This window comes from Dendropsophus ebraccatus, chromosome 9 (genome assembly GCF_027789765.1).
Source record: "Dendropsophus ebraccatus isolate aDenEbr1 chromosome 9, aDenEbr1.pat, whole genome shotgun sequence".
Classification (NCBI taxonomy): Eukaryota; Metazoa; Chordata; class Amphibia; order Anura; family Hylidae; genus Dendropsophus; species Dendropsophus ebraccatus.
The window spans coordinates 67,389,125-67,415,711 of NC_091462.1; the positions used below are offsets into that span (position 1 = coordinate 67,389,125).

The following is a 26,587-nucleotide window of genomic DNA, read 5'->3' on the forward strand; positions in this document are numbered from 1 at the left end:
ATCGCTCTATTCCCAGGCTTATAGCGCTTTTATCCTTTGGTCTATGGGGCTGTCAGGTGTCATTTTTTGCGCCATGATGTGTTCTTTCTATCGGTACCTTGACTGCGCATATGCGACTTTTTGATCGCTTTATATTACATTTTTTCTGGATTTGATGCGACCAAAAATGCGCAATTTTGCACTTTGGGATTTTTTTGTGCTTACACCATTTACCGTGCGAGATCAGGAATGTGATTAATTAATAGTTTGGGCAATTACGCACGCGGTGATAAAAAAACTTGTTTATTTATTTATTTTTATTTGTAAAATGGGAAAAGGGGGGTGATTCAGACTTTTATTAGTGGAGGGGATTTTTTATTAATAAAAACACTTTTTTTAACTTTCCCTTACAGTAATATGAAGCCCCCTGGGGGACTTCTATATACACAGAACTGATCTCCCATTGAGATCAATCCTGTGTATATAATAGAGCAATGATCCATCAGATCGGTGCTCTATTATAATGGTCTGCTGCAGACCATCTGAATAGATTGCCAAGCCGGGATCAGCGTCATTCCGACGCTGAGCCCCGGCCGGCTCATTAGAACGGATCTCCCCTCCGCGAACGCATCGCGGGGGGGGGAGATCCCCCACTGGACACCAGGGAGAGGGGGCACAGCTGCTATTCAAATGCAGCTGTCAGCTTTGACAGCGGCATTTGAATAGTTAATTAGCCGGCCGCGGCGATCGGCCGTGCCGGCTAATACACACGGTCCCTGGCTGCACTTAGCAACCGGGGACCGCGTGCTGCAGAGAGGGCTCACGTCGGGAGTCCTCTCTGTTTAATCTTAACGGCCGCATGACGGGTATACCGTTAAGAGGTTAATGGTGTTACTGTCACTTTATGAATGGAGTTCTGCTACAATGTCTATTGAAGCGTCATGAGGTATTTGAACCTGACGTATACACGCAATGACGTTTCAGTAAGCTAGAGAAAGTGCTGTAGAGCAATAAACGGCTCTTGCCGCCAGTGGAACACCCCCGCATCTACTGTGTATCTCATGCATGTTCTGATCAGTTTATGTTTTTTACTACAATAAAGACCACAAGCTTCATTGGTGAATGCCGCCTATCTCCTGCTGTTTATTATGCTATTCCCATGCCCATTTACCTGCTTATCAGTCTGTGTAAGGGTGCCTTTACAAAGAGATTTATCTGACAGAATTTTGAAGCCAAAGCAAGGAACAGACTATGAACAGAGAACAGGTCATAAAGGAAAGACTGAGATTTACCCTCTTTTTCAAACCCATTCCTGGCTTTGTCTTCAAAAATCTGTCAGATAAATCTCTGTGTAAAGGCAACCTAAAAGAGCCAGCAATGAGCCGATGAATGGGCAAATGCTCTGTAATGATTCTTGACAAGACTCAACAGCGTCAGCGCCACCCTGTTCTCTCCTCTGCTGTACTCCATGCTTGTCCTGGGGCTGCTTATGTCAATCTGGAGCGCTCTGGGAAAGCACGCTGCAGAAGACCAGCTTGCTGGCTGTGTCCTGTCAAAGGCCCTTTCAGCTTTTTACTTCTGCTGCTTCAGAGGAGGCAATGCAAATTGAGCGCCTCAAACTTACCAACCAACCAACCTTACCAACCATGAACAAAAACAGGCCACTATGAGTACTTTTACATAAGCTTATTATCCATAATAATAAGTGTTCCTGATGATGCCTATTTACCTGATAAACAGTCTGTGTAAAAGAGACAACAATTAGCCTATGAATAATTAAATGCTCTGTAACGCTGTCAGACCAGGCTCCCAGCAGTGGCACTGCTCATATCGGGATCACACTTGTGAAGTCAACTGGTGCCCTCTAGCTGCAGAAGTTCAGCTTCCACATCCTGGAGTGAAATAAAGGGAGAAGACCTAGAGAGCAATCCAGCGATACAAAAACATGGCCACTTTCCTACAGAGACAGACCCACTCTTGTCTCCAGATTAGGCTGGGTTTTGCTCAGTTCCATTGAAGTGAACGGAGCTTAATTGCAAACTGCACCTGAACTGGAGACAAGATTCGTGTTGTCTCTGAAAGAAAGTGGCCATGTTTTTGTAGCACTGGATAACCCTTTTAAGACTTCACTTAAGTCAAGTCAAACCAGTTGAGCAGCACAGTGGGTCCACACTCGCTATCTGTTACAGTATGCTCAGGTCATACAATGCCAGAACTAGCACCAGGATGTCCTGATGCAGTGTGTACAAAACCTCTCTGCCCACCTGGACACCATGTCCACTCCGCTGCCTGAGGAATCACAAGTCCCAGCACCTCCAGAAATTCCAGTTGCTGTGTTGCCTGCTCTATTTTGTCCTGTTGCTCTGTGACCTGCTCTATTTTGTCCAGCAAAGGTCATGTGATCACTGTAACTTCTAAGTTAGCTGTCATTGGTTATCTAACCCACCCACAGATCACATGACCCTGTCTTCGATGTAGGGGGAAAAGAAGAGGAGCGTGTTGGAGTAGGCCTGAATTGAAAATGATTTCTTCATCTGAGAGGGGGAATCTGCGTGGCAAGCTGAGGAACCGCGCAAAAACGAAAATAGAAGCATATTACAGAATGCAGGTAAGTACGCTTCTGCATTCCAAGCAAAGGTGTATGTATGTGCTTTTTTTTTTTTTTTTACTGTAGATAACAAACACTGTAATCATTCTAGATCATGCAATCTGATGAAGGACAATTTTGACTCCTGAAATGCATTATTGCTGTTCTTTAAGTAATTTATTGGATTTAATACAAAAAACTCACCCACTGGCCCCTTGTGGAGATGCCTTTGGCAGCACCAGGATCCAACTTTGTGGAACAACAGAGGGACTAATATATGGATGCACAGAGGGGCCTAACTTCTATATCGGACAATAAACAAAAACTAATTTGTACCAATAGTACCAAAGGGGAAGGTATGTAAGACTTAAACTGACACTGTCACCGCCTTTTTGAATTATGACTTCTCTACAAAGGTGTAAAGGGTAAATTTTGCAGTTTTCATACCTTATTTTATACGTCATGGTGCTTGTTCCAGTAAAAAGCGATCTTTTATCATCTGCGGATTGTGGCCAAAGCGCCCCGCCCATGCGCCAATGACATCGCGGGGCAGGGCCAACGGTGGCATTGTGGGCAGAGCTAAGTGGCGCTTTGTCCGTGAAGCCCCACCCAGGTAGCACAATTCAGATTATAAAAGATGACTTAACTGGAACAAGCACCATGATGTATGATTTAAAATAAGGTATAAAAACTGCCAAATTTACCCTTTACACCTGAGAAAAAAAAGTTATAATGCAAAAAGGGAGTGACAGTGTCACTTTTATTGATTATAATTAATAATGCGCAGTTATATACAAGTACAATTAAAAGTTAAAGAGTCGCTGTCATTTCACAAGTTAAAAATCAAAAAATTTCTCACCGGGCGGAGCTCCCCCTAGACAGTCTTCTATTCAAATTTGGCGACTTATAGAGATATAGCCCCCAGAGCGCTGTTTATACACTTGCTATTCATTCTTCTGCAAAGGATGAGTCAGCTGACATCACATACTCGGAAACGCGCACAGCCTCAGGCTCTAACACCCACCCCTACTTCCCTCACTCATACTGTTCTTAACCAGGCTGTAGAGCTGACCCTTTTGTGCAAATGCTGTTTCAAAGCAGAGATGTTGGCTATACAGAATGGCTGACAGCTATGCCAGGCTCCTGAATGGTCACCCAGCTTTCCTAGGCTTCTGAATGGTCACCCAGCTTTTCCATACTCCTGAAAGGTCACCCACCTTTTCCCAGGATCCTGAATGGTCACCCAGCTTTCCTAGGCTTCTGAATGGTCACCCAGCTTTCCTAGGCTTCTGAATGGTCACCCAGCTTTTCCATACTCCTGAAAGGTCACCCACCTTTTCCCAGGATCCTGAATGGTCACCCAGCTTTCCCAGGATCCTGAATGGTCACCCAGCTTTCCCAGGCTCCTGAATTGTGATCCAACTTTCCCAGGCTTCTGAATGGGGTGAAGTGGCGATGCTTCTGTGCCCATAATCAGATATGTTAAGCACGAAGGAAAACCACCCTCGAAGCTGGGGTATTCATATAGAAGAACAAACCAAAATTAGTTTTTAAAGATTGGTAATAGAATGTGAAAGAATTTTAACCTCTTAAGGACCCATGACGTATCGGTACGTCATGGATCACTGTCACTTAAGGACCCATGACGTACCGGTACGCGGGTCCTTTAAGAGGGCGCCGCGGACCGGCCACATGCGATCGGGAGAGATGGCCTGCAGAAATACACTGCAGGCCATCTCTCCTTGGTGGCATGGGGGGGTTGTTAACCCCCCCCCATGCCGTCGATCGCTGCTAGGACGGCACCGACCGCCATTACTGTAAAAAGTAATGGTGGTCACAGTGCCACCGGCCCGATCACCGTGAACGACCAGCCGGTACCGGCCAGCTGTTCACGGTGATCAAAGTCCCCAAAAGTAATAAATACCTGCTCTAGACCCCTCAAGCTAGGTAGCTGAGGGGTCCAGAGCAGGTATTTGTACATTACTCACCTGCCCCGGGGTCCTGATTGGCGTCTTCCGGGTTCGCGCCGTTCTCGTCTTCTCTTCGGGTCTTTGGCTTCTTCCGTGCGGTCCCCTTCGGCTTTTTTCGGCTCCAGCGTTGTCTTTTTCCGGATTTTGCACTCTGCTGCCCTCTAGCGGCTGATAAGTGTAATACACTTATCAGCAGCTATAGGGATGTTCAGTATGTAGAAAAAGGTTTTTTTTTTTCCAATTTTTTTTTCTTTCTATTTTCCGCACCCTATCGCCGCTGATTGCTGATCAGCATCACACAAAAGTGCGCTGCTAATCAGCAACTCCTCCTTTTTTGGGTAGGGTGTTTTTTTTCTATATCCTTCTGCCACGGTCTGCTGATAAGTGCGGCATTTATCAGCATCACCATTTTTGGCGTAGGTTTTTTTTTTTATACTTACTGTAAAAAAACACGTAAAAAACACTACATTACACCACACTACACTACATTGAATAAAGTTTGACACTACACCACTACATACCCCATATACCAATTCCCATATAAAAGTGGCCCCCGGCGTGTTTTCGGTATCAGACGCATACGTTATTATTGCCTCGGACACCGAAACAGCCAGTGAGGATGAATGGGGGGGATCCTTTTTTTCCCCCCATTCATCCTCATCCTCATCATCATCCAGTGACGTAGCGTACGCTGCCCCCAGACACGTTTTTTCCGCCAGTACCGTCCCAATAAGAGATGACGGTATGGCGTGAAATTCTACAAACTCTGTGAGAGTACCTCAGGGTACACTTACAGATTTAGGGTACATGCACACTGCGGAATGGCGATGGATAACCCTTTGTGCATTCCGCAGCTGGCACCCGACGGCAGACTGATGCAGGCGTGCGTCTCCGCCCGTGTCATAGACTCCATGTTATGCATGGGTGGATTCCATCGTCCGTCCAAAGAATGAACACATTGGACGGAGAGCGGAATCCGCCCGAGCATAGAATGGAGTCTATGACACGGACGGAGACGCGCACCCGCATCAGTCCGCCGGTGGGTGCCAGCTGCGGAATGCACAAAGGGTTATCCTTCTCCATTCCGCAGTGTGCACGTACCCTTAGAGTGCATGAAGGAAGGGACACCCGAATCCAGCCCCCACAATGCCCCCCCCCCATCCTCGGAAAAAGTGGGAAAATCGTTTGGGAATAGATCTTCCCACTGCTGGATAAAGGTCACCACCTGTACGGGGATGTACCAGCACCCCCTCTTCTGGTCCGTCGCTGCCCGAGCTACTGTAGCTTGCCGCACGATCTGAAAATATCAGAAGCAGTAATAGAGCCCTAATATTTAGCAGCCATGGAGCGGACCCAGCGCTTCTGGATATGAGGGACCCCGTATCGCACCAGGGCAACATTTTCCAGGTGACGCCCCCCACACTGGAAAACAGGAGACCCCAGAAGAAGTGCAGAGTGTGCCATAAAGGGGGATCAAAAAGGACACCATTTTCCAGTGTGACACCTGTCCTGATCACCCCGGCCTCTGCATACTGGATTGCTTCAAGGCGTACTACACGTCATCTGAGTTCTACATTATCTAAATTCCTTCCCTTATTCCTATTTCAGGGGTCACGTTGATCCAGGGATTATTCTGATTGCCATTATGGAGTCTGGGAGGAATTTTTCCCCTGTGATGAAGCTACTGTAATTTTTTTTTTATTCTTTATTTACTGAGAACACGGGAGAGGCACGGCAACACGCCCGCCAGACCCAGCAGGCCAACCAAAAAGAAAGAGAACAAGGTGCACAGAGGTAACAAGTAATAGAAATAACAGTTGCATATCATACCAAAACCCGAAGGGCACAGACAATGAACCACGGCCTACGGGCCCGGCAGGGAGGCCCAGCCCACCCCGTCCCCCAGACATTTTGTGCATAGAGGAAAAAGAAACCCGCACCCAAGGGGACAAGCTGGGAGCGGGTGAAGAAGGAATGGGATTAAGGGAAGGGGAAGGAGGGAGGGGAAGAGGGAGAGCGGCAGAAGGGGGGGGGACAAGAACGAGAAGGAAAGGGGGGAGACAATGGGTAGAGGGGGGGAAGACAAACACGATCATACACTAAAACATACTGTACACCTAGACAGGGGAGGGGGAAAGGGGGACATAAAACGCCCCTACCCCCAGCGCGTGAGTCTACGGGAAGCCCCTGGTCATGCCAGAAAAGGAGCCAAGTAACCGACACCATCCCATGGGCCCCCAAGGCGGAGGGGTCAATCTGAAGGTGGGTCGCTCACCAAAGCGGCATATTCCGGAGTGTCCTTAAAGGACATCCAAGCAAACCAGGTGTTGCGAAACTTGTCTTGAGTATCATGCAAGGAGGAAGTAAGGTCCTCCATGTACATAAGATCGTTAACCTTGGAGACCCATAGCGATATCGGCGGGGGGATGCCCCTCTTCCAATAAAGAGGGATACATGCCCTCGCGGCCATGACCAAAAAGCGCAGGAGAGATTTCCTATATTTAGAGATAGGGAGTGAACAGTGGTGCAAGAGGAAAAGGGACGGAGTCAGTTCCATCTGGCTACCAGTCACCTGGAGTGTGACTCTCTTCACCAAATCCCAAAAGGGCCTCAAAACAGGACATGACCAAAAAACGTGCAGGTGGGTGCCCTCAGAAGTACCGCATCGCCAGCACATTGGATCCACTTGAGGCCAGATAGAATGTAACTTAATCGGTACTCTATACCAACGAGTCAATATTTTGTAGCCCGTTTCTTGCAAAGCAGAGCTCAAGGACGACTTGTGTACCAAAATCAGGATGCGTTCCCTCTGTTGTGGGGTGAGAGTCAAATTCAAGTCGGTCTCCCATTTTAGCAAGTAGTCAGGAGGGGGCTGGTCCGGAGGGGACAGGAGAGCAGAGTATGTGAGGGAGAGGGAGTGTCTTAGTGGACCAGAGTCTAGGCAAAGGGCTTCAAAGTGGGTCCTAGAGGTGTCAAAAGAGGAAGGGTCGGGTAGGGTGAGCAGAAAGTGGCGCAACTGGGCCAAACGCCATGAGCCCAAGGGGACCGGGTCTATCTGTGTCTGCAGTCATTTACTGTCATTTGCTACTGTCATTTGCCTCACAAAGGTTTTTTGCCTTCCTCTGGATCAACACAGGTTGAATTTGATGGACACCTGTCATTTTCAACCTTATAAACTAATAATTAGCCTAATACCCCCAAATAAATTAGAATGGTCCCTTTTCCCCAGCTAAATAGGTATGGCCGCCATTCCCATTAGAGGATGCCATGATGCAATTATAAAGCCTCTGTGCTGCCAGGGCAGTAGAAACCCCCCACAAGTGACCCCATTCTTTAAACTACACCCCATAAGGAATCTAACAAGGGGGGCAGCGGGTATATGGCCTCCTGGTGACGGCCACATTTGGGACGTGAAAATGAAAAAAATTGTATTTTTTATTTTCACGGCACATGTGCCTGTTACCAGTGGGGTCCATATGCTCACTGCACCCCTCGATAGATTCCTTATGGGGTGTAATTTCTAGAATGGGGTCACTTGTGGGGGGTTTCTACTGTTCAGGAAGCACAGGAGCTTTGTAATTGCGACATGGCCTCCATCCTCCATTCCAGCCTCTAAATGGCGCTCTGTCCCTTTGGTGGCTTGCCCTGTGCCCATATGGCACATTATGTCCACATGTGGGGTATTTTCGTACTCAGGGGAAATTACCCTACACGTTTTGCATTTTCTTTTTTAACCCCTTGTGGAAATGGAAAAAAATCAAGGCTAGACCAACATTTAGTGTAATTTTTTAAATTTTTTTTACTCTAAATCATTGATCTTGTCATGATTTTTTCATTTTCACAAGGGGCTAAAAGATAAAAAAAAAAACACAAAATGTGTAGAGCAATTTCCGCAATTTCCCCTGAGTACGGAAATACCCCACATGTGGACATAAAGCGCCATGCGGGTGCAGGGTAAGCCTCCAAAGGGAAGGAGCGCCATTTGGCTTTTTGAGGCTGGATTTGCCTGGAATGGATTTCGAGGGGCCATGTTGCATTTAAAAGGCCCCTGTGTTGAAAAGACAGTTGAAACCCCCCACAAGTGACCCCATTATGGAAACTACACCCCTCAAGGAATGTAACAAGGGGTGTAGTGAGCATATGGACCCCACTGGTGACGGGCACAATTGTGGAACAATGTGGCGTGGAAATGAAATATTACATTTTTTACACTATAATGTTGGTCTAGCCTTGAATTTATCATTTTCACAAGGGGTTAAAAGAGAAAAAAAAACACAAAATGTGTAGAGCAATTTCCCCCAAGTCCGTAAATACCCCACATGTGGACATAAAGTGCCATGTTGGTGCAGGGCAAGCCTCCGAAGGTAAGGAGCGCCATTTGGATTTTGGAGGTTGGATTTGGCTAGAATGGATGATGAACGCCATGTCGCATTTACAGAGCCCTCGTGCTGCCAAGACAGTGGAAACAACAAGTGACCCCATTCTGGAAACTACACCCCTCAAGGAATCTAACAAGGGGTGCAATGAGGATATGAACCCCTTGATGACGGGCACAATTGTGCCGTGAAAGTGAAAAAATGAAAATTTTCACTTTCACGTCACATTGCTCCACATTTGTGCCCTTCACCAGTGGGGTCCATATGCTTACTGCACCCCTTGTTAGATTCCATAAGGGGTGTAGTTTCCAGAATGGGGTCACTTGTGGGGGGTTTCCAGTGTTTTGGCAGCACGAGTGCTTTGTAAATGCGACGTGGCCCTTGAAATCCATTCCAGTGAAATTCAGCTTCCAAAAGCCAGTTGGCGCTCCTTCCCTTTGGAGGCTCGTGCTGCGCCTGCTTGGCACTTTATGTCCACATGTGGGGTATTTCCTTACTCGGGAGAAACTGCGCCACATGTTTTGTGTTTTTTTTTTCCTTTTATCCCTTTGTGAAAATGAAAAATTGAAGGCTAGAACGTTTTAGTGTAAAAAATACTTTTGTCTTTTTTCATGCCATATTGTTCGGAAAATCTGTGAAGCACCTGTGGGGTCCAGATGCTCACCGCACCCCTTGTTACATTCCTTGAGGGGTGTAGTTTTCTAAGTGGTGTCCCTTTAGGGGTGTTTTTTAGGTTTTGGCACCCCAGAGCCTCTGCCAACCTGAAGTGGTTCGGTCAAAAATGACCAAATATAACGGAGGCATTGAAATTCACTAGGCTGTCCTTTATATCCGAGGCTTGTGGTTGCGTCAAATAGAGCAATAGGGCCACATATGGGGTATTTCTATAAACTGCAGAAACGGGGCAATAAATATTGGGGTGCATTTCTCTGTTTATAGGTTTATAATTATGAAAAATATTGGATTACAATAAAATCTCTGCACAGAAAATTTAAATTTTCAAATTTCTTACACACTTAGCTTTTATTTCTGTGACTCCCCTAAAGGGTTAAAAAAACTTTTTGGATGTGCTTTTGCAGAGTTTGGGGGGTGCAGTTTCTGAAATGGGGTGCTTTGTGGGGCTTTCTAACATACAGTTCCCTCAAATACACTTTAAACCTGAACAGGTCCCTAAAAATATCTGATTTTCAAATTTTACTGAAAATTTGCTGCTAATGTTTTACGCTTTCTATTGTCTAAAAAAAATGAAATATAGTTTAATAAATTAGACATGTTGCTAATGCTATTTAATATATAATTTATGTGGTATAACCATTTTCTGTATAAGCAGAAAAGTTTTAAAGTTGGAAAAATGCATTTTTTCACAATTTTTCACACTATTTTGTGTTTTTTCATAAAGATTAGTTATAAGTATCGACTCCAATTTACAAGAAATGTAAAGTACAATATGTCACGAGAAAACAAGCTCAGAATCAGCCAGATAGGTAAAAGCATCCCGAAGTTATTAATGAATAAAGTGACACAGGTCATATTCATAAAATTTGCTACTGTCCTTAAGGCCATTTCAGGCCCAGTCCTTAAGGGGTTAAGAGCTGAAGAATTCTGGTTTGTTCTTCTATATGGGAAAAGAAACTTGATAAAACATTTACTCCCTCCGACACCCATAACTTTCTATTACAGATGCACAAGATCTCCAGATGAAAGAAATAGCTAGAACATTTTATTCAGATGGTAAAAAACCCAGATCAGGTATCCATTTAAAATAACGCCAGTTCTGATATTTGCTGGAAATGCAAAAAAGACAGTGGATGCTTTATGCACATCTGGTGGTCTTGTTCAGTTATGTAATATAATCTGTAAAATAACAGCTATCCCACCTGGAACTGTATTGTTCTCTCTGTTTTCCAGAACCAAACCCTACTCACGTACCAGTTTATTTAAATGTATTATTATTGGCAGCTTCTAGATTGCTCATTGTTTTGACATTGAAGTTCCCACGACCTAACTGAAAGTGGACCAACTTAACCAATTAGAAGAAATATTGCACTGGTAACCAGAAAAATTTATCCATATATGAAAACCCTGGGCCAAATACATTATGTCAAAAATAGAAAAATAGGCAGTCGCCTTTGCAATTAAAAATAAAGTCCGTTATTGCCACAATTTAACTGACTGCAATGTATTGCATGTAAAGTCAATGGAAAGACAGAAGTCCAATGCACCCAAAATATTGAATAACGGATATTATCACCGCGGACGTCAAAATAATGATCTTGACAATTATTTTCGGACGTCTTTTGCAAACAGCGAACGTGTTTTATTAGTTCACACACAGTTTTTTTTTTTGTCACCGTTCTTTCTCCATTTTTACTTTTACATTCAAAGGACTTTTCAATCAAGCCGCATCCAAAGGCCAATTAGTAAATCCAAACTAGAAAAATGCCGTCACTGCTCTAAGGGAGGGCTAGACAGCTAAATGACGACCTTTATTGTAGACTCGAAATGAAGGACGTCATTTAAAACGGAGCTGAAAAAATGTTGTGTGAATATAGCCTAACCTATGTTTCCTATAATTAGGCATTGCAACTTTTAAGTAGACATCTTGTTCTGTTAAGCCGTTAAACTACAATATGGCAGTGTGATCCCCCATCAGCCCACCCCTCTTCATGAATATAGAGACGGCGCTCTGCAGGGACAAAAATATTTTTAAAAAAGGGTCTCCTGTCCTATGGGAACATAACAGCAAGTTAGAGTCTTTTAACTGCTGTTAGTTTCCTTTTAAATGTGTTTTAGAATCCATTGAATGATTTTTACAAAATAAATAACAGCAAGATAAACTTACCATCTTTAGGCCTTGAGTAGTATTTGCCAAATGCCATATCTTTTGGTGTATCTGGATACAAAAATTTAAGTGGGTTCTCAGGGATATTTTCTGCGGCCATTACTTTATAGTTGCGAATAATATCAGGAAAACTCACTGCAGAAAGCTCTTTCTTTGTATAAGGCTCCACAGAATGGAAAACAGGATCTGAAATTAAATAACATGTTGCATGAGAATGTGTTTCTCCAGTGTTTCTATAATTGTTTTCTATAATTGTTTTTAACTGTTTGTTTTTGCATGGGGATAATAAACATATGTTTAAATGATGTATGAAGAAGAATCTGCAGCACTCATCTGTACTTGTAAAGCCAACAATCTTTCCACAATTCACAGCTTTCTCAAGACCATAATACATCATACAACCCGTTCCCCTGTCTTAGGGTCCCTTAACATACACACATTATCTGACAGATATCTGGCAAATTTTTGCAGCCAAGGCCAGGGACAGACTATAAACAGGTCATAAAGGAAAGACTGAGATTTCTCTTTTTTTTTTTCAAATCCATTACTGGTTTTGGCTGCAAAAATCTGCCAGATATCTGTCAAATAATCTGTGTGTGTAAAGGTAGCCTTATACCAAGTGAGATACCATTGATTTTTAGTGTAACATTTTGCTATTTGCAATGTCGCATGGAGGTAAAAAAGTCAAGGGCACTCACCCGTTTGTAGTGAAAGTTCCTTTATTCCTTTAGTTCATGGTGCGATAAAATTGCACTCTGATCAGGGCAGACGCCAACCTGTTAAAGCGTGATCATGATGGCCATTTCGCGCGCATGCGCTCTTCATCGGATGACGCCCTCACCTGCAGGTCCAGGTAAAATACCTCTTGTGACGTGTCAGGGGTGGGCGTTGCCGGCCAGGTGCAAATACAAACTGGGTTAAAAACAAAACATAGTTTCGCTATATACAAGACTGTCAACACTTAAACAAACATGCCTAATTCAATTTTTTCATTTAAACCTCCTTTTCCCTGTGCTCCTGATGCTAGAATAAGCTTGGCTTCTATCTTTAGGAGTTGTGTATTAACGTCTTGCCCTGGTTTAAAGAAAACTCTTTTCAAACCTGTAAATTTCAGGCAGTTCGTGTCTCCGTTGTGGTGTGTGTATATATGGTCTACCATTCTAGTTGCGGCTTTTTTATTTTTTATGGTGTAGATGTGTTCATAAAACCTCCGGTTTAAAGTTCGCAGTGTTTTTCCTATATAAAATAAGCCGCATATGCATGTTATTGCATATACTACCCCTTTAGTTTTACAACAGATAAAATCTGTTATATCACATCTGGTACCGCCCAAATTCAGTGTTTTTGTTGTTAGTACATGATCACACCAAGTGCAGTTTCCGCATTTATGCATGCCCTGTGGTGTCATGGATTTTAACCATATTGGTTCTTGAATTTCTTTGGTGCTTTTAAACTTACTGTGTACGAGTATGTCTTTTATATTTTTGCATTTTTTAAAAGCTATAGTAGGTTTTTCTGTGATTTCATCTGTCAGTATGGGATCATTTTTTATCAGATACCAATTTTTATTAATGGTTTGTTTAATTAAAGTAGCCATGGGACTATATTTGAACGAGAAAGTGAATTTCTCTTGTTGTTTATTTGTTTTTATCTTTCTTTTTCTATCTTGTAGCAGATTTGTCCTGTCCTTTGCAAAGGCTCTTTCCTCCGCCATTCGAAGTTCGCCAGCTGGGTAACCTCGCTGCATGAGTCTTATGGTAAGTTCTTTAGCTTTTTCTCTAAAACTGTTGTCTGTACTATTTATTCGCCTAAGGCGTAAGTATTGACCGTAGGGTAAGGCAGACTTTACGTGTGGGGGATGGTAGCTTTTATGGTGGAGAAGGGAGTTACAGGCGGGTAGGTTTACGGTAGCTAGTGACTTCAATGTTGTCTTTTACGATTTTTACTGTGGTGTCTAAAAATTCCAATTCTAATTTGTTGATTTTACTGGTGAATGACATGTTGTAGTCATTTTTGTTGATAAATGTGACGAAACCCTCAAACGTTTCTGGTGTATCATCCCATATCATAAAGATATCATCCACGAAGCGATAATATACTCTTATCGCTTTCGTGAAGGGATTATTTTCACTGAAAATAATATTCCTCTCGAACTCTGCTAAAAATAAATTAGCTAGGGTACATGCAACCGGCGTGCCCATGGCCGTCCCGTGTTGCTGCTTGTACCATGTGTCATTAAATATAAATGCATTATTTTCCAGAACGAATGTGAGGGCCTCGCACACAAAATCAACAAAATCTCTGCTCTTATTTAATCTTTCCAGGAATGATCTTATAATGTCTACTGCAAGTGTCTGTGGAATTTTTGGGACGAAGTACCAGCACGGATATCTAGGGACATTGGGTAATAGCTTCTCTGCTTTACTTTGTGAAAGGATGCCCTTTTCCACATATTTTCGTAACAACGTGCGTAGTTTTTCTTTATATTTTTCTGTGGGGTTTGTTTTTAATTTAGTGTATGTTGTGGTATCATTTAGTTGGCGTTCTGCCTCTTCCAAGTAGTATTGTCTACTCATAATGACAACATTTCCCCCCTTGTCGGCTTTTTTGATCTCTATATTGTTATTATTTTTTAACCATTTTAGGGCTCTTTTTTCTTTTTCAGTGAGGTTTTTTGAAGGCTCTGGATACATCAGAGCCCTCATGTCTTCCATCACTTTAAATTTAAATAAATCTATATTACTACCAGGCACGACTGGGGGGGGAAAAGTAGACTTTACGCCACCTGCAAAAAATGAAGCATTATTAAAAGTTACACTTGAGTTAGGCTTAGAACCTTCGGCTAGTTCTAATAGTGTGTCTAAGCAGGAGATGTCAACCTCAGATGAGGCTCCTGCTAGCCAAAAACCTATATTGCCTGGTTCAATAGGTATATCTCCTTCTCTTAACTCTTGATAGCCTCCTTCCTTCTGAGCGAAGAACTTTTTAAGGTTAAGCTTACGAATATTTTTGTGCAGGTCTATTTCAAAGTCAGTGATGTTAAACGGTTCCGGAATACAGTAATTTAGACCTTTGCTTAGCACACTAACCATGTCCTTATTTAATTCTATGTCTGTCAAGTTAATCACCACTGGAGGGTCACATAAGCTATTATTGGTTAGTCTGTTGACTTCCAAGTCACTTGTTTTTTCCTTGCTCCTTCCCTCTGTTCTTTTCCTTTTGCCTCCTTTTCCTCTTCTTGTCTTCCTTTTCCTAAAGGGTCTCCGTTTCTAAATTCCTCGTGATTTTTTTCTGTTGTTGTTTGCCCTTTAGGTTGGCCAGAGCCTGCCGTCTTATTTTTCCCTATTGTCAAATCCTCCGATTCAGCAGCTCCAGGTGAGTATTTATTATTTTCTCGTGTTTTCCCATGCTGGTAATTTTTCTTTTTCCGTTGCTGTGTTTTCCCTTCTGTATCTGACGAAGAGTCTGACTCTGTGGTCCAAAAATCGGATGTTTTTTTCCGCTTTGCAAGGTTAGGATTTCTTACTGTTTTTGTGTATGTTTTTTGCCATTTTTTCCGTTTATCCTCACCGGTGTTTTTCTTTATAAAGGCTTTTCCTGTCTCATAATCTATTTTGTCCCTTATGAATTTATCTTTTTTCTGTTCCTTTATTTCTGTTTGTAATTTTGTCAGTTTAAGGTCCAGTCTTTTGGTAAAGGTTTTAAAGTCTTTGTCTTGTATTCTTGTGCGTAATTCTATTTTTACTCGACATAGTTCTTCTGTTATGTTCGCGTATTCGATTTCATTTTGTTTAAGCACTAGTTTGAGTAAATTTAATGCATGTAGTTGGTGTAATGCTTCCCATTCTTGTGTAAATTCATTATTGTCGGTAAACTGCAAAACCTCTTTGTATTGCCGCAAGCCTCGAGGTACCCGTTCACACACCACATACGACTTTAATGAGCTTACAGTCCAAAAGAGCCTAAGTTCTTTTTCTGCCAGGTTTTGAATTTTATATTCCAGGTTTTTTACACTCATAACCTGGATGGCATCTTTTGGACTGTAAGCTCATTAAAGTCGTATGTGGTGTGTGAACGGGTACCTCGAGGCTTGCGGCAATACAAAGAGGTTTTGCAGTTTACCGACAATAATGAATTTACACAAGAATGGGAAGCATTACACCAACTACATGCATTAAATTTACTCAAACTAGTGCTTAAACAAAATGAAATCGAATACGCGAACATAACAGAAGAACTATGTCGAGTAAAAATAGAATTACGCACAAGAATACAAGACAAAGACTTTAAAACCTTTACCAAAAGACTGGACCTTAAACTGACAAAATTACAAACAGAAATAAAGGAACAGAAAAAAGATAAATTCATAAGGGACAAAATAGATTATGAGACAGGAAAAGCCTTTATAAAGAAAAACACCGGTGAGGATAAACGGAAAAAATGGCAAAAAACATACACAAAAACAGTAAGAAATCCTAACCTTGCAAAGCGGAAAAAAACATCCGATTTTTGGACCACAGAGTCAGACTCTTCGTCAGATACAGAAGGGAAAACACAGCAACGGAAAAAGAAAAATTACCAGCATGGGAAAACACGAGAAAATAATAAATACTCACCTGGAGCTGCTGAATCGGAGGATTTGACAATAGGGAAAAATAAGACGGCAGGCTCTGGCCAACCTAAAGGGCAAACAACAACAGAAAAAAATCACGAGGAATTTAGAAACGGAGACCCTTTAGGAAAAGGAAGACAAGAAGAGGAAAAGGAGGCAAAAGGAAAAGAACAGAGGGAAGGAGCAAGGAAAAAACAAGTGACTTGGAAGTCAACAGACTAACCAATAATAGCTTATGTGACCCTCCAGTGGTGATTAACTTGACAGACATAGAATTAAATAAGGACATGGTTAGTGTGCTAAGCAAAGGTCTAAATTACTGTATTCCGGAACCGTTTAACATCACTGACTTTGAAATAGACCTGCACAAAAATATTCGTAAGCTTAACCTTAAAAAGTTCTTCGCTCAGAAGGAAGGAGGCTATCAAGAGTTAAGAGAAGGAGATATACCTATTGAACCAGGCAATATAGGTTTTTGGCTAGCAGGAGCCTCATCTGAGGTTGACATCTCCTGCTTAGACACACTATTAGAACTAGCCGAAGGTTCTAAGCCTAACTCAAGTGTAACTTTTAATAATGCTTCATTTTTTGCAGGTGGCGTAAAGTCTACTTTTTCCCCCCCAGTCGTGCCTGGTAGTAATATAGCTTTATTTAAATTTAAAGTGATGGAAGACATGAGGGCTCTGATGTATCCAGAGCCTTCAAAAAACCTCACTGAAAAAGAAAAAAGAGCCCTAAAATGGTTAAAAAATAATAACAATATAGAGATCAAAAAAGCCGACAAGGGGGGAAATGTTGTCATTATGAGTAGACAATACTACTTGGAAGAGGCAGAACGCCAACTAAATGATACCACAACATACACTAAATTAAAAACAAACCCCACAGAAAAATATAAAGAAAAACTACGCACGTTGTTACGAAAATATGTGGAAAAGGGCATCCTTTCACAAAGTAAAGCAGAGAAGCTATTACCCAATGTCCCTAGATATCCGTGCTGGTACTTCGTCCCAAAAATTCACAAATCATTACAGAGTCCCCCTGGAAGACCTATCGTCTCAGGGATAGGCTCTGTTACAGAACCCTTATCGCAATATATAGACTGGTTATTACGACCATTACTAAACGAAGTACCAGCACTGATAAAGGACACAAATGATTTTTTGAGGTCCATAGATACAGGGAATTGGCCACCAGGGGCCTTCCTGACGTCCATAGACGTGGAAAGCTTATATACTAAAATTCCACAGACACTTGCAGTAGACATTATAAGATCATTCCTGGAAAGATTAAATAAGAGCAGAGATTTTGTTGATTTTGTGTGCGAGGCCCTCACATTCGTTCTGGAAAATAATGCATTTATATTTAATGACACATGGTACAAGCAGCAACACGGGACGGCCATGGCCACGCCGGTTGCATGTACCCTAGCTAATTTATTTTTAGCAGAGTTCGAGAGGAATATTATTTTCAGTGAAAATAATCCCTTCACGAAAGCGATAAGAGTATATTATCGCTTCGTGGATGATATCTTTATGATATGGGATGATACACCAGAAACGTTTGAGGGTTTCGTCACATTTATCAACAAAAATGACTACAACATGTCATTCACCAGTAAAATCAACAAATTAGAATTGGAATTTTTAGACACCACAGTAAAAATCGTAAAAGACAACAGTGAAGTCACTAGCTACCGTAAACCTACCGCCTGTAACTCCCTTCTCCACCATAAAAGCTACCATCCCCCACACGTAAAGTCTGCCTTACCCTACGGTCAATACTTACGCCTTAGGCGAATAAATAGTACAGACAACAGTTTTAGAGAAAAAGCTAAAGAACTTACCATAAGACTCATGCAGCGAGGTTACCCAGCTGGCGAACTTCGAATGGCGGAGGAAAGAGCCTTTGCAAAGGACAGGACAAATCTGCTACAAGATAGAAAAAGAAAGATAAAAACAAATAAACAACAAGAGAAATTCACTTTCTCGTTCAAATATAGTCCCATGGCTACTTTAATTAAACAAACCATTAATAAAAATTGGTATCTGATAAAAAATGATCCCATACTGACAGATGAAATCACAGAAAAACCTACTATAGCTTTTAAAAAATGCAAAAATATAAAAGACATACTCGTACACAGTAAGTTTAAAAGCACCAAAGAAATTCAAGAACCAATATGGTTAAAATCCATGACACCACAGGGCATGCATAAATGCGGAAACTGCACTTGGTGTGATCATGTACTAACAACAAAAACACTGAATTTGGGCGGTACCAGATGTGATATAACAGATTTTATCTGTTGTAAAACTAAAGGGGTAGTATATGCAATAACATGCATATGCGGCTTATTTTATATAGGAAAAACACTGCGAACTTTAAACCGGAGGTTTTATGAACACATCTACACCATAAAAAATAAAAAAGCCGCAACTAGAATGGTAGACCATATATACACACACCACAACGGAGACACGAACTGCCTGAAATTTACAGGTTTGAAAAGAGTTTTCTTTAAACCAGGGCAAGACGTTAATACACAACTCCTAAAGATAGAAGCCAAGCTTATTCTAGCATCAGGAGCACAGGGAAAAGGAGGTTTAAATGAAAAAATTGAATTAGGCATGTTTGTTTAAGTGTTGACAGTCTTGTATATAGCGAAACTATGTTTTGTTTTTAACCCAGTTTGTATTTGCACCTGGCCGGCAACGCCCACCCCTGACACGTCACAAGAGGTATTTTACCTGGACCTGCAGGTGAGGGCGTCATCCGATGAAGCGCGCATGCGCGCGAAATGGCCATCATGATCACGCTTTAACAGGTTGGCGTCTGCCCTGATCAGAGTGCAATTTTATCGCACCATGAACTAAAGGAATAAAGGAACTTTCACTACAAACGGGTGAGTGCCCTTGACTTTTTTACCTCCATGCGACATTGCATTTTGTTATTCTATACTCTAAGGAGCACCCCCAAAGTAGGATCACACTAGTCCATTACACGTCCGACTATACAAACGTTTAAATGCCAGGAGTAGTGCCGGTGATAGCTTCTCTATAGATTTTGCTATTTGGTTATTCCTAGTATGTAGCCAGAGCATGCTGTGATAGAAACTAAACTGACTCTGCATACAAAAATTGATAGTTCATCTACACCCATTAATCTGGAATTATAGGACGGACAGATGCCAAAGCATTTTTTGCACAATGCTTTGCAAATGCTGGAAACAAAAGCATTGGAAAACACATTTTATACCCAGCTGAAAAGGGGATAAAGTTATTTTGGCTTTTTCCTTGAAGTCATATAAAAAAAGCAATCATGCATCACAAGGTCTTCATATTTACTGTATAAGCCAGCTTCTCAATTTCAGGAAGACCACTGTTTTTAGAGGCTTGGTAGCAACAACATAAGGAGTATGCACTCAAATTAACAACATTCTTGAAAATGTCTTAAAATTTGCAGAAAAAGAATATGCCACAATCACAGAACAACTTTATGTGAGCAAAGAAAGAAATATGGACAAGCATGTCGGATATAGAATATCAGAAATTTATGAAGAAGCGAGACGGCAGAATCACTTCACTACTAGGTGAAATAAAAGAAGGGAAAAAAGAAAAAAAATCTAATGTTACTAACATGATTATGATACAGGTCCTGTTTTCCAGTGAGGCAAACAAACATGTCAATGTTCTAAACAAAAGATTGGGAATAAAAAATAATAGCCATTATGAAGAAGAAAGAGTTGTATGAGACTACTGATTCGGGTTCAGATACAAGTGTGGATAATGTTCTATCTGTTCAGAATACACTGGGGCGAAACTGTCAAGAGACTGACTTGAGACCAATCCTTTTAGAAGCCATACCCGAAGGGGGAGATCAAGGAGAAGTCAAATGGATACAGCAAAGCAACAGTGGCAAATGCAAGTATGTCTTCTGGAAAAGTATCTTCAGGGGGTGACCTAAAGATACAGCGGCTGCTGGAGAGAAGGATGGGAGAGGCAGAGAGAGTAAGATTCTGTATCACACAGCAGCGAAGAACATATGCATGCACTGCTTGTGTAAACTGGAAACTTACAGCATGGATGTATGCATATCTGTGCTGTCAGTTTCCATGGCCAGTGCCGCCATCAGGGCAGTACTGGCAGTACTGGTGTATGGGGCCCGGCCTATGGAGGGGCCCGTGCTGCTTCCCACACACTTAAGTTTGTGAAAAGCCTGGTTTACACAGAGTGCAGAGGACAGCTCCCGCTGATGCAAGGGGCCCCCTCTACTTAACTAAAATCATGGGGCCCCCCTCCCCCCTGCACTCTGTGGACCGGGCTGCAGAACTCTCGCTCCCCCACAGACCGGGCTCCCTCCTCAGCAGCTCCCTGGCTCTGACACAGTGACTTCCGGCCTGTGTGCTCTCCCAGGTGACAGGAAGATGCAGGGGGCCCCTCCTCTACCTCTATCCTGCCTCCCCCTCCCTCCCAGCTGTGACGTCTTTTCCCTCCTGTATACAGCTCTGAAGTCGGGTGCAGAGGGGGAGGGGCTAAAGACTGGGCTGGAAGCAGAGACTTCACTAGTGACCCCCCCCTGGAGCGTACTGTATAGAAAGTAAGTGTGTGTGTGTGTGTGTGTGTGTGTGTGTGTGTGACTGTGACCATGTATCTGTGTAATCTGCATGTGTGTGCTTCTGGATCCATGTGTGTCTGTGTGCTAGTAAAGGTATATGTAATCTGCATGTGTGCCTCTGCCACTATGTGTGCTGTCTGTTTATAGGTATATATGGAATCTGTATGTGTGTGTCTGCATCTATGCTATCTGTCTGTGTATAGGTATATATGGAATCTGCATGTGTGTGTCTGCATCTATGCTATCTGTCTGTGTATAGGTATATATGGAATCTGCATGTGTGTATCTGCATCTATATGTGTCTGTGTATATAGTGTGACATAGTCCGGGGGTTGTTGCTGGATGGGAGGTATTTTCCTCTCAGCTTGTCTTGCTCTGAGTAATGCAGAGAGCTAGGTTCAAGGACTGGACTGGAGTTATTAAGCCATTCCAGGTTTTTAGGCATTTCCCAACATAAAAAGCTGAGCTGGGAGTGAGGGCAGGGAGAGGTGGTGTGTGCTCAAGTCTGGAGTACACCTATGTGATCTGTCTAGGAGAATTGGTTGGACTGTGTTCAGACACATGGACTGTGTACAAGGCAGCTGCTGCTGTAAGGTCTGAACCAACACTTAGAACTTCTGTTACTGCTTTAAAGGCCGAGCTGGAACTGCACTCATGTGTGATGGCAGCATGAAGGTAATGCTGGATTTTTGTTCCATTTGTTTTTGTGGTGTGAATAAACACTAAGATTTGAACTGTGAATTGCCTGTTTTCCTCTGTCTGTGACCGCTACCTAGCTATGCCTGAGCAACTCCCCTACATACCCCTACATATGGTGGCTTGGAGCGGGCATACGCAGTGAGGCAGGAGAAAAAAACAGAGTTTTTTTTCATATTTTTTCCTGGCACCATTGCATGTCCTGGATTAAGCCTGCAAAGCTTCAGCCGGCATCTCCAGACAAGATGGAGGAGTTGATTAAACAGCTGGTGCGGGCTAATACCCAGTAGCAAGAGACTAATGCCCAGCTGCAACAGACTAATGCCCAGCTGCAACAGGCTAATATACGGCAGCAAGAGACTAATGCCCAGCAGCAAGAGACTAACAAATTGCTGTTACAACAAATGGTGGCCATTCGTGAGTCTCCGCCAGTGGTTTCCCAGCTACAGCCTGCCGCCAGAGAGAGAGTCCGGACGGCGCTGAGAAAGGTAACGGCAGAGGATGATGTGGAGGCCTTTCTGGGAGTGTTCGAGAGAACGGCTGAGCGAGAGGGTCTCCAGCCTGACCAGTGGGCTGAAGTGGTTGCCCCATTTCTCACAGGAGATGCACTAAAGGCATACTTTGACCTCACTCGGGAGGACGCCCAGGACTACCAAAAGCTGAAAGGTGAGATCCTGGCACGCTTGGGGGTCAATATATATGTTCGGGCCCAATGTGTATATCAGTGGGGGTTTGTGGAATCCAGAGCCGCCAGGTCTCAAGCCTATGACCTGCTGCACCTGGTAAAGAAATGGCTCCAGCCCGAGACTTTAACTCCAGCCCAAATAGTGGAGAGGGTGGTGGTTGACCGATTTGTGCGCAGTCTGCCGGTCACTATCCAGCGCTGGGTAGGCGAAGGTGACCCAGGCAATTTAGACCAGCTGGTTGGTCTGGTGGAACGTTATGTAGCTACCCAAGACTTGGTGCGAGACTGTACCCCTGGCCGGAGGCCACCCCGACCCATACCCCCACTTGCAGTGGCTGAGAAAAAGCTTCAACCTCCTGCTGGGAGTAGCTCCCCACCCAACCAACGTTCCCCAAGGTTACATGAGGTCCCCATTATCCGCTGTTGGCGCTGTAATGGTCCGGGACATGTTGCGGCAAGGTGCCCCTTAACCTCTGAGCCTATGGACTGTGGCTATACTCGCCGGACATCCTTCTATGCCCGACCTGCTGTTAGTGTATGTACCGCTAACCTCCCGGACAAGGATAGGGCACCTCCCATGTGCCCAGTGTCTATCGGCAGGTGCAGGGTCAATGCTCTACTGGACTCGGGGAGCCTGGTGACCCTAGTACGGGATACCCTGGCGCTTCCATCTCAGTTCACTAAGCGCAAAGTTGGAGTGTTGTGTATTCATGGAGACTTGAAAGACTATCCTACTGCCCAGGTGGTAATAAAAACTCCTGCAGGGGAGAAAGTCCATGAGGTGGCAGTAGCGTCGAATCTGCCATATGACCTGATAATAGGAAGAGACTTTCCCTTATTCTCTGCATTGTGGCCATCATTTTTGAATGTCCGTCCCCAAGAGTCAGGCAGAGCAGTAGCTGAGGGTCCTAATCCAGATGTTAAGCCAGAACCATGGGCCACCGAGATAGAAGGGCCAGCCGTAGGGGTGACCACCACTTCGGTGGATGAGATGGAGACAATTCCAGTGAATGTAATGGTTGGGGGGAGTGTCTTAATGGTCGATGGTGAACCACAACAACAAGGAGCTGAGGCTATATTTCCTCATTTTGTGGTTCACCACAATATGTTATATCGTGTCACTCAACTACGTGGGGAGAATGTTGAACAATTATTAGTGCCCCAGGCATATCGTCACCTGGTACTAAATCTTGCTCACCAACATGTGTTAGGTGGACACCTTGGGGCACAGAAAACCCAGGACCGTATACTGCAGAGGTTTTATTGGCCTGGGGTATTCAAAGAGGTGGAGGAATTTTGTAAGTCTTGTCCGACCTGTCAGATAACTAGCCCCCAGCAGCACTTCCGCAGTCCTCTAGTACCCCTCCCGATTATAGAGGTACCATTCGAGAGGATTGCCATGGACCTCGTTGGTCCAGTTCCAAAGTCTGCTAGGGGTCACCAACACATCTTAGTAATTATTGACTATGCAACCCGGTACCCGGAGGCGGTGCCGCTGCGCCATACCTCTGCCAAACTCATAGCTAAGGAATTAATGGAGATGTTTTCAAGGGTAGGGTTACCTAGAGAGATACTGACAGACCAGGGGACTCCCTTCATGTCTAAGGTCATGAAGGAAGTCTGCAAGTTGCTTGGCATTAAACAGTTAAGGACATCTGTTTACCACCCCCAAACGGATGGTCTTGTGGAGAGGTTTAATCAAACTTTGAAAAATATGCTAAAAAGAGCAGTGTCTAAGGATGGGAGGGACTGGGACCTGCTTCTGCCCTATTTAATGTTTGCAGTGCGAGAAGTGCCCCAGGCCTCTACTGGGTTCTCGCCCTTCGAACTTCTTTATGGCAGACACCCCCGAGGCTTGCTCGACGTGGCCAAAGAGGCGTGGGAGCAACAGCCTACTCCACACAAGAGTGTCATTGAGTATGTTACTAAAATGCAGGAGCGGATGGAGACAGTGATGCCCCTTGTCAGGGAACATATGGAGGCAGCTCAGCAAGCCCAGAGTCAGGTCTACAATAGAGCAGCTCAGGTCCGGAAATTTAACCCAGGAGATCGGGTTTTGGTTCTCGTACCGACTGTAGACAGCAAGTTCCTTGCGAGGTGGCAGGGCCCCTATGAAATTCTGGAGAAAGTAAGCAACGTAAATTACAAGGTACATCAGCCTGGTCGGCGGAAACTGCAGCAGATCTACCATGTCAATTTACTGAAGCCATGGAAGGATAGAGAGACTTGTGTTGGCTGCCCACAGTCGGTATGTTTAGGGGAAGGGAAGCTAGCTCCTCCGACTGTTTCAGGGGAAGCAGCTGCCAGAGTACGTGTTGCTGACAGCCTTTCACCGAAACAGGCTCAGGAAGCCAAGGAGTTCATTAGTCGAAACACGGACGTGTTCTCGGACCTCCCTGGGCGTACCTCCGTAATCCAACATGACATTGTCACCGAGCCTGGGGTGAAAATCCGGCTAAAGCCGTACCGGGTACCCGAGGCTCGGCGCCAAGCCATCGCAGAGGAGGTACAGTTGATGCTACAGCTGGACGTGATTGAAGAATCTAAAAGTGAGTGGGCCAGCCCGATAGTATTAATACCCAAACCGGATGGAACGTTACGTTTTTGCAATGATTTTCGTAAGCTAAACGAGGTCTCTAAATTTGACGCCTATCCTATACCCCGGGTGGATGAGTTAATTGAGCGTTTAGGACAGGCCAGGTACTTTTCCACCTTGGACCTCACCAAAGGGTACTGGCAAGTGCCCTTGACGGAGGCTGCCAAGGAGAAAACGGCCTTTGTCACACCCGAGGGGCTATATCAGTATAAGGTATTACCTTTTGGTCTTCATGGTGCTCCGGCCACATTCCAGCGTTTAATGGATATTGTTCTTCGTCCACATCGTCAGTATGCCGGCGTACCTTGACGATATTGTCATTTTCAGTACTGACTGGGAGAGTCATCTAGCGAAGGTACAGGCCGTACTAGACTCACTCCGTAGGGCGGGACTAACTGCTAACCCAAAGAAATGAGCCATAGGGTTAGAGGAGGCCCGATACTTAGGCTATGTCATTGGGCGCGGAGTCATCAAACCCCAGATGAATAAGGTAGAGGCGATACAGGGTTGGCCAAGGCCTGTCACTATCCGGCAGGTAAAATCGTTCCTGGGTTTGGTGGGATATTATATGAGGTTTATTCCCCATTTCGCTACTTTGGCAGCTCCATTGACAGGGCTCTTGAAGGGACATAAGTCAGTGATGGTACGCTGGAATGACCAAGCTGAAAAGGCTTTTTCAGCTTTGAAGTCTGCTTTGTGTGGGTCACCAGTCCTGGTGACACCTGACTTTAAAAGGGAGTTTGTAGTACAGACCGATGCCTCTGAAGTGGGCCTCGGGGCTGTACTGTCTCAGGAGGTTAACGGGGAAGAACATCCCGTTGGATTCCTGAGTCGCAAGCTTACCCCAGCCGAAACCAGGTACAGTATAGTGGGAGAGGGAATGCCTAGCCATCAAGTGGGCACTGGAGTCTCTCCGTTATTACCTGTTGGGGAGGAATTTTCGTCTGGTGACTGACCATTCACCTCAAGTGGATGAGCCAGGCGAAGGAGAGGAACGCTCGGGTCACCAGATGGTTCTTGTCACTACAGAACTTCAAGTTCACGGTAGAACACAGAGCAGGCCGACTACAAGGGAATGCAGATGCCCTGTCCTGAGTGCATTGTTTGGCAAGTGTTCACCCCCTCAAGGTTGAACAAAGGGGGGGGGGGGGTATGTGACATAGTCCGGGGGTTGTTGCTGGATGGGAGGTATTTTCCTCTCAGCTTGTCTTGCTCTGAGTAATGCAGAGAGCTAGGTTCAAGGACTGGACTGGAGTTATTAAGCCATTCCAGGTTTTTAGGCATTTCCCAACATAAAAAGCTGAGCTGGGAGTGAGGGCAGGGAGTGAGGGCAGGGAGTGAGGGCAGGGAGTGAGGGCAGGGAGAGGTGGTGTGTGCTCAAGTCTGGAGTACACCTATGTGATCTGTCTAGGAGGATTGGTTGGACTGTGTTCAGACACATGGACTGTGTACAAGGCAGCTGCTGCTGTAAGGTCTGAACCAACACTTAGAACTTCTGTTACTGCTTTAAAGGCCGAGCTGGAACTGCACTCATGTGTGATGGCAGCATGAAGGTAATGCTGGATTTTTGTTCCATTTGTTTTTGTGGTGTGAATAAACACTAAGATTTAAACTGTGAATTGCCTGT

The 26,587-nt window shown here is 44.1% G+C and overlaps 1 protein-coding gene across 3 annotated transcripts in view; it reads right to left on the minus strand.

The window, feature by feature from the left end:
• The window catches only part of STAT1 (signal transducer and activator of transcription 1), a 997,040-nt gene that overhangs the window by 220,129 nt on the left and 750,324 nt on the right, over nucleotides 1–26,587 (minus strand). For all 3 annotated transcript variants that reach the window (XM_069983571.1, XM_069983569.1, XM_069983570.1), the window contains exon 21: nucleotides 11,755–11,940. In XM_069983571.1, coding sequence (XP_069839672.1) covers nucleotides 11,755–11,940 — 186 coding nt within the window. The remainder of the gene's footprint in view (nucleotides 1–11,754; nucleotides 11,941–26,587) is intronic.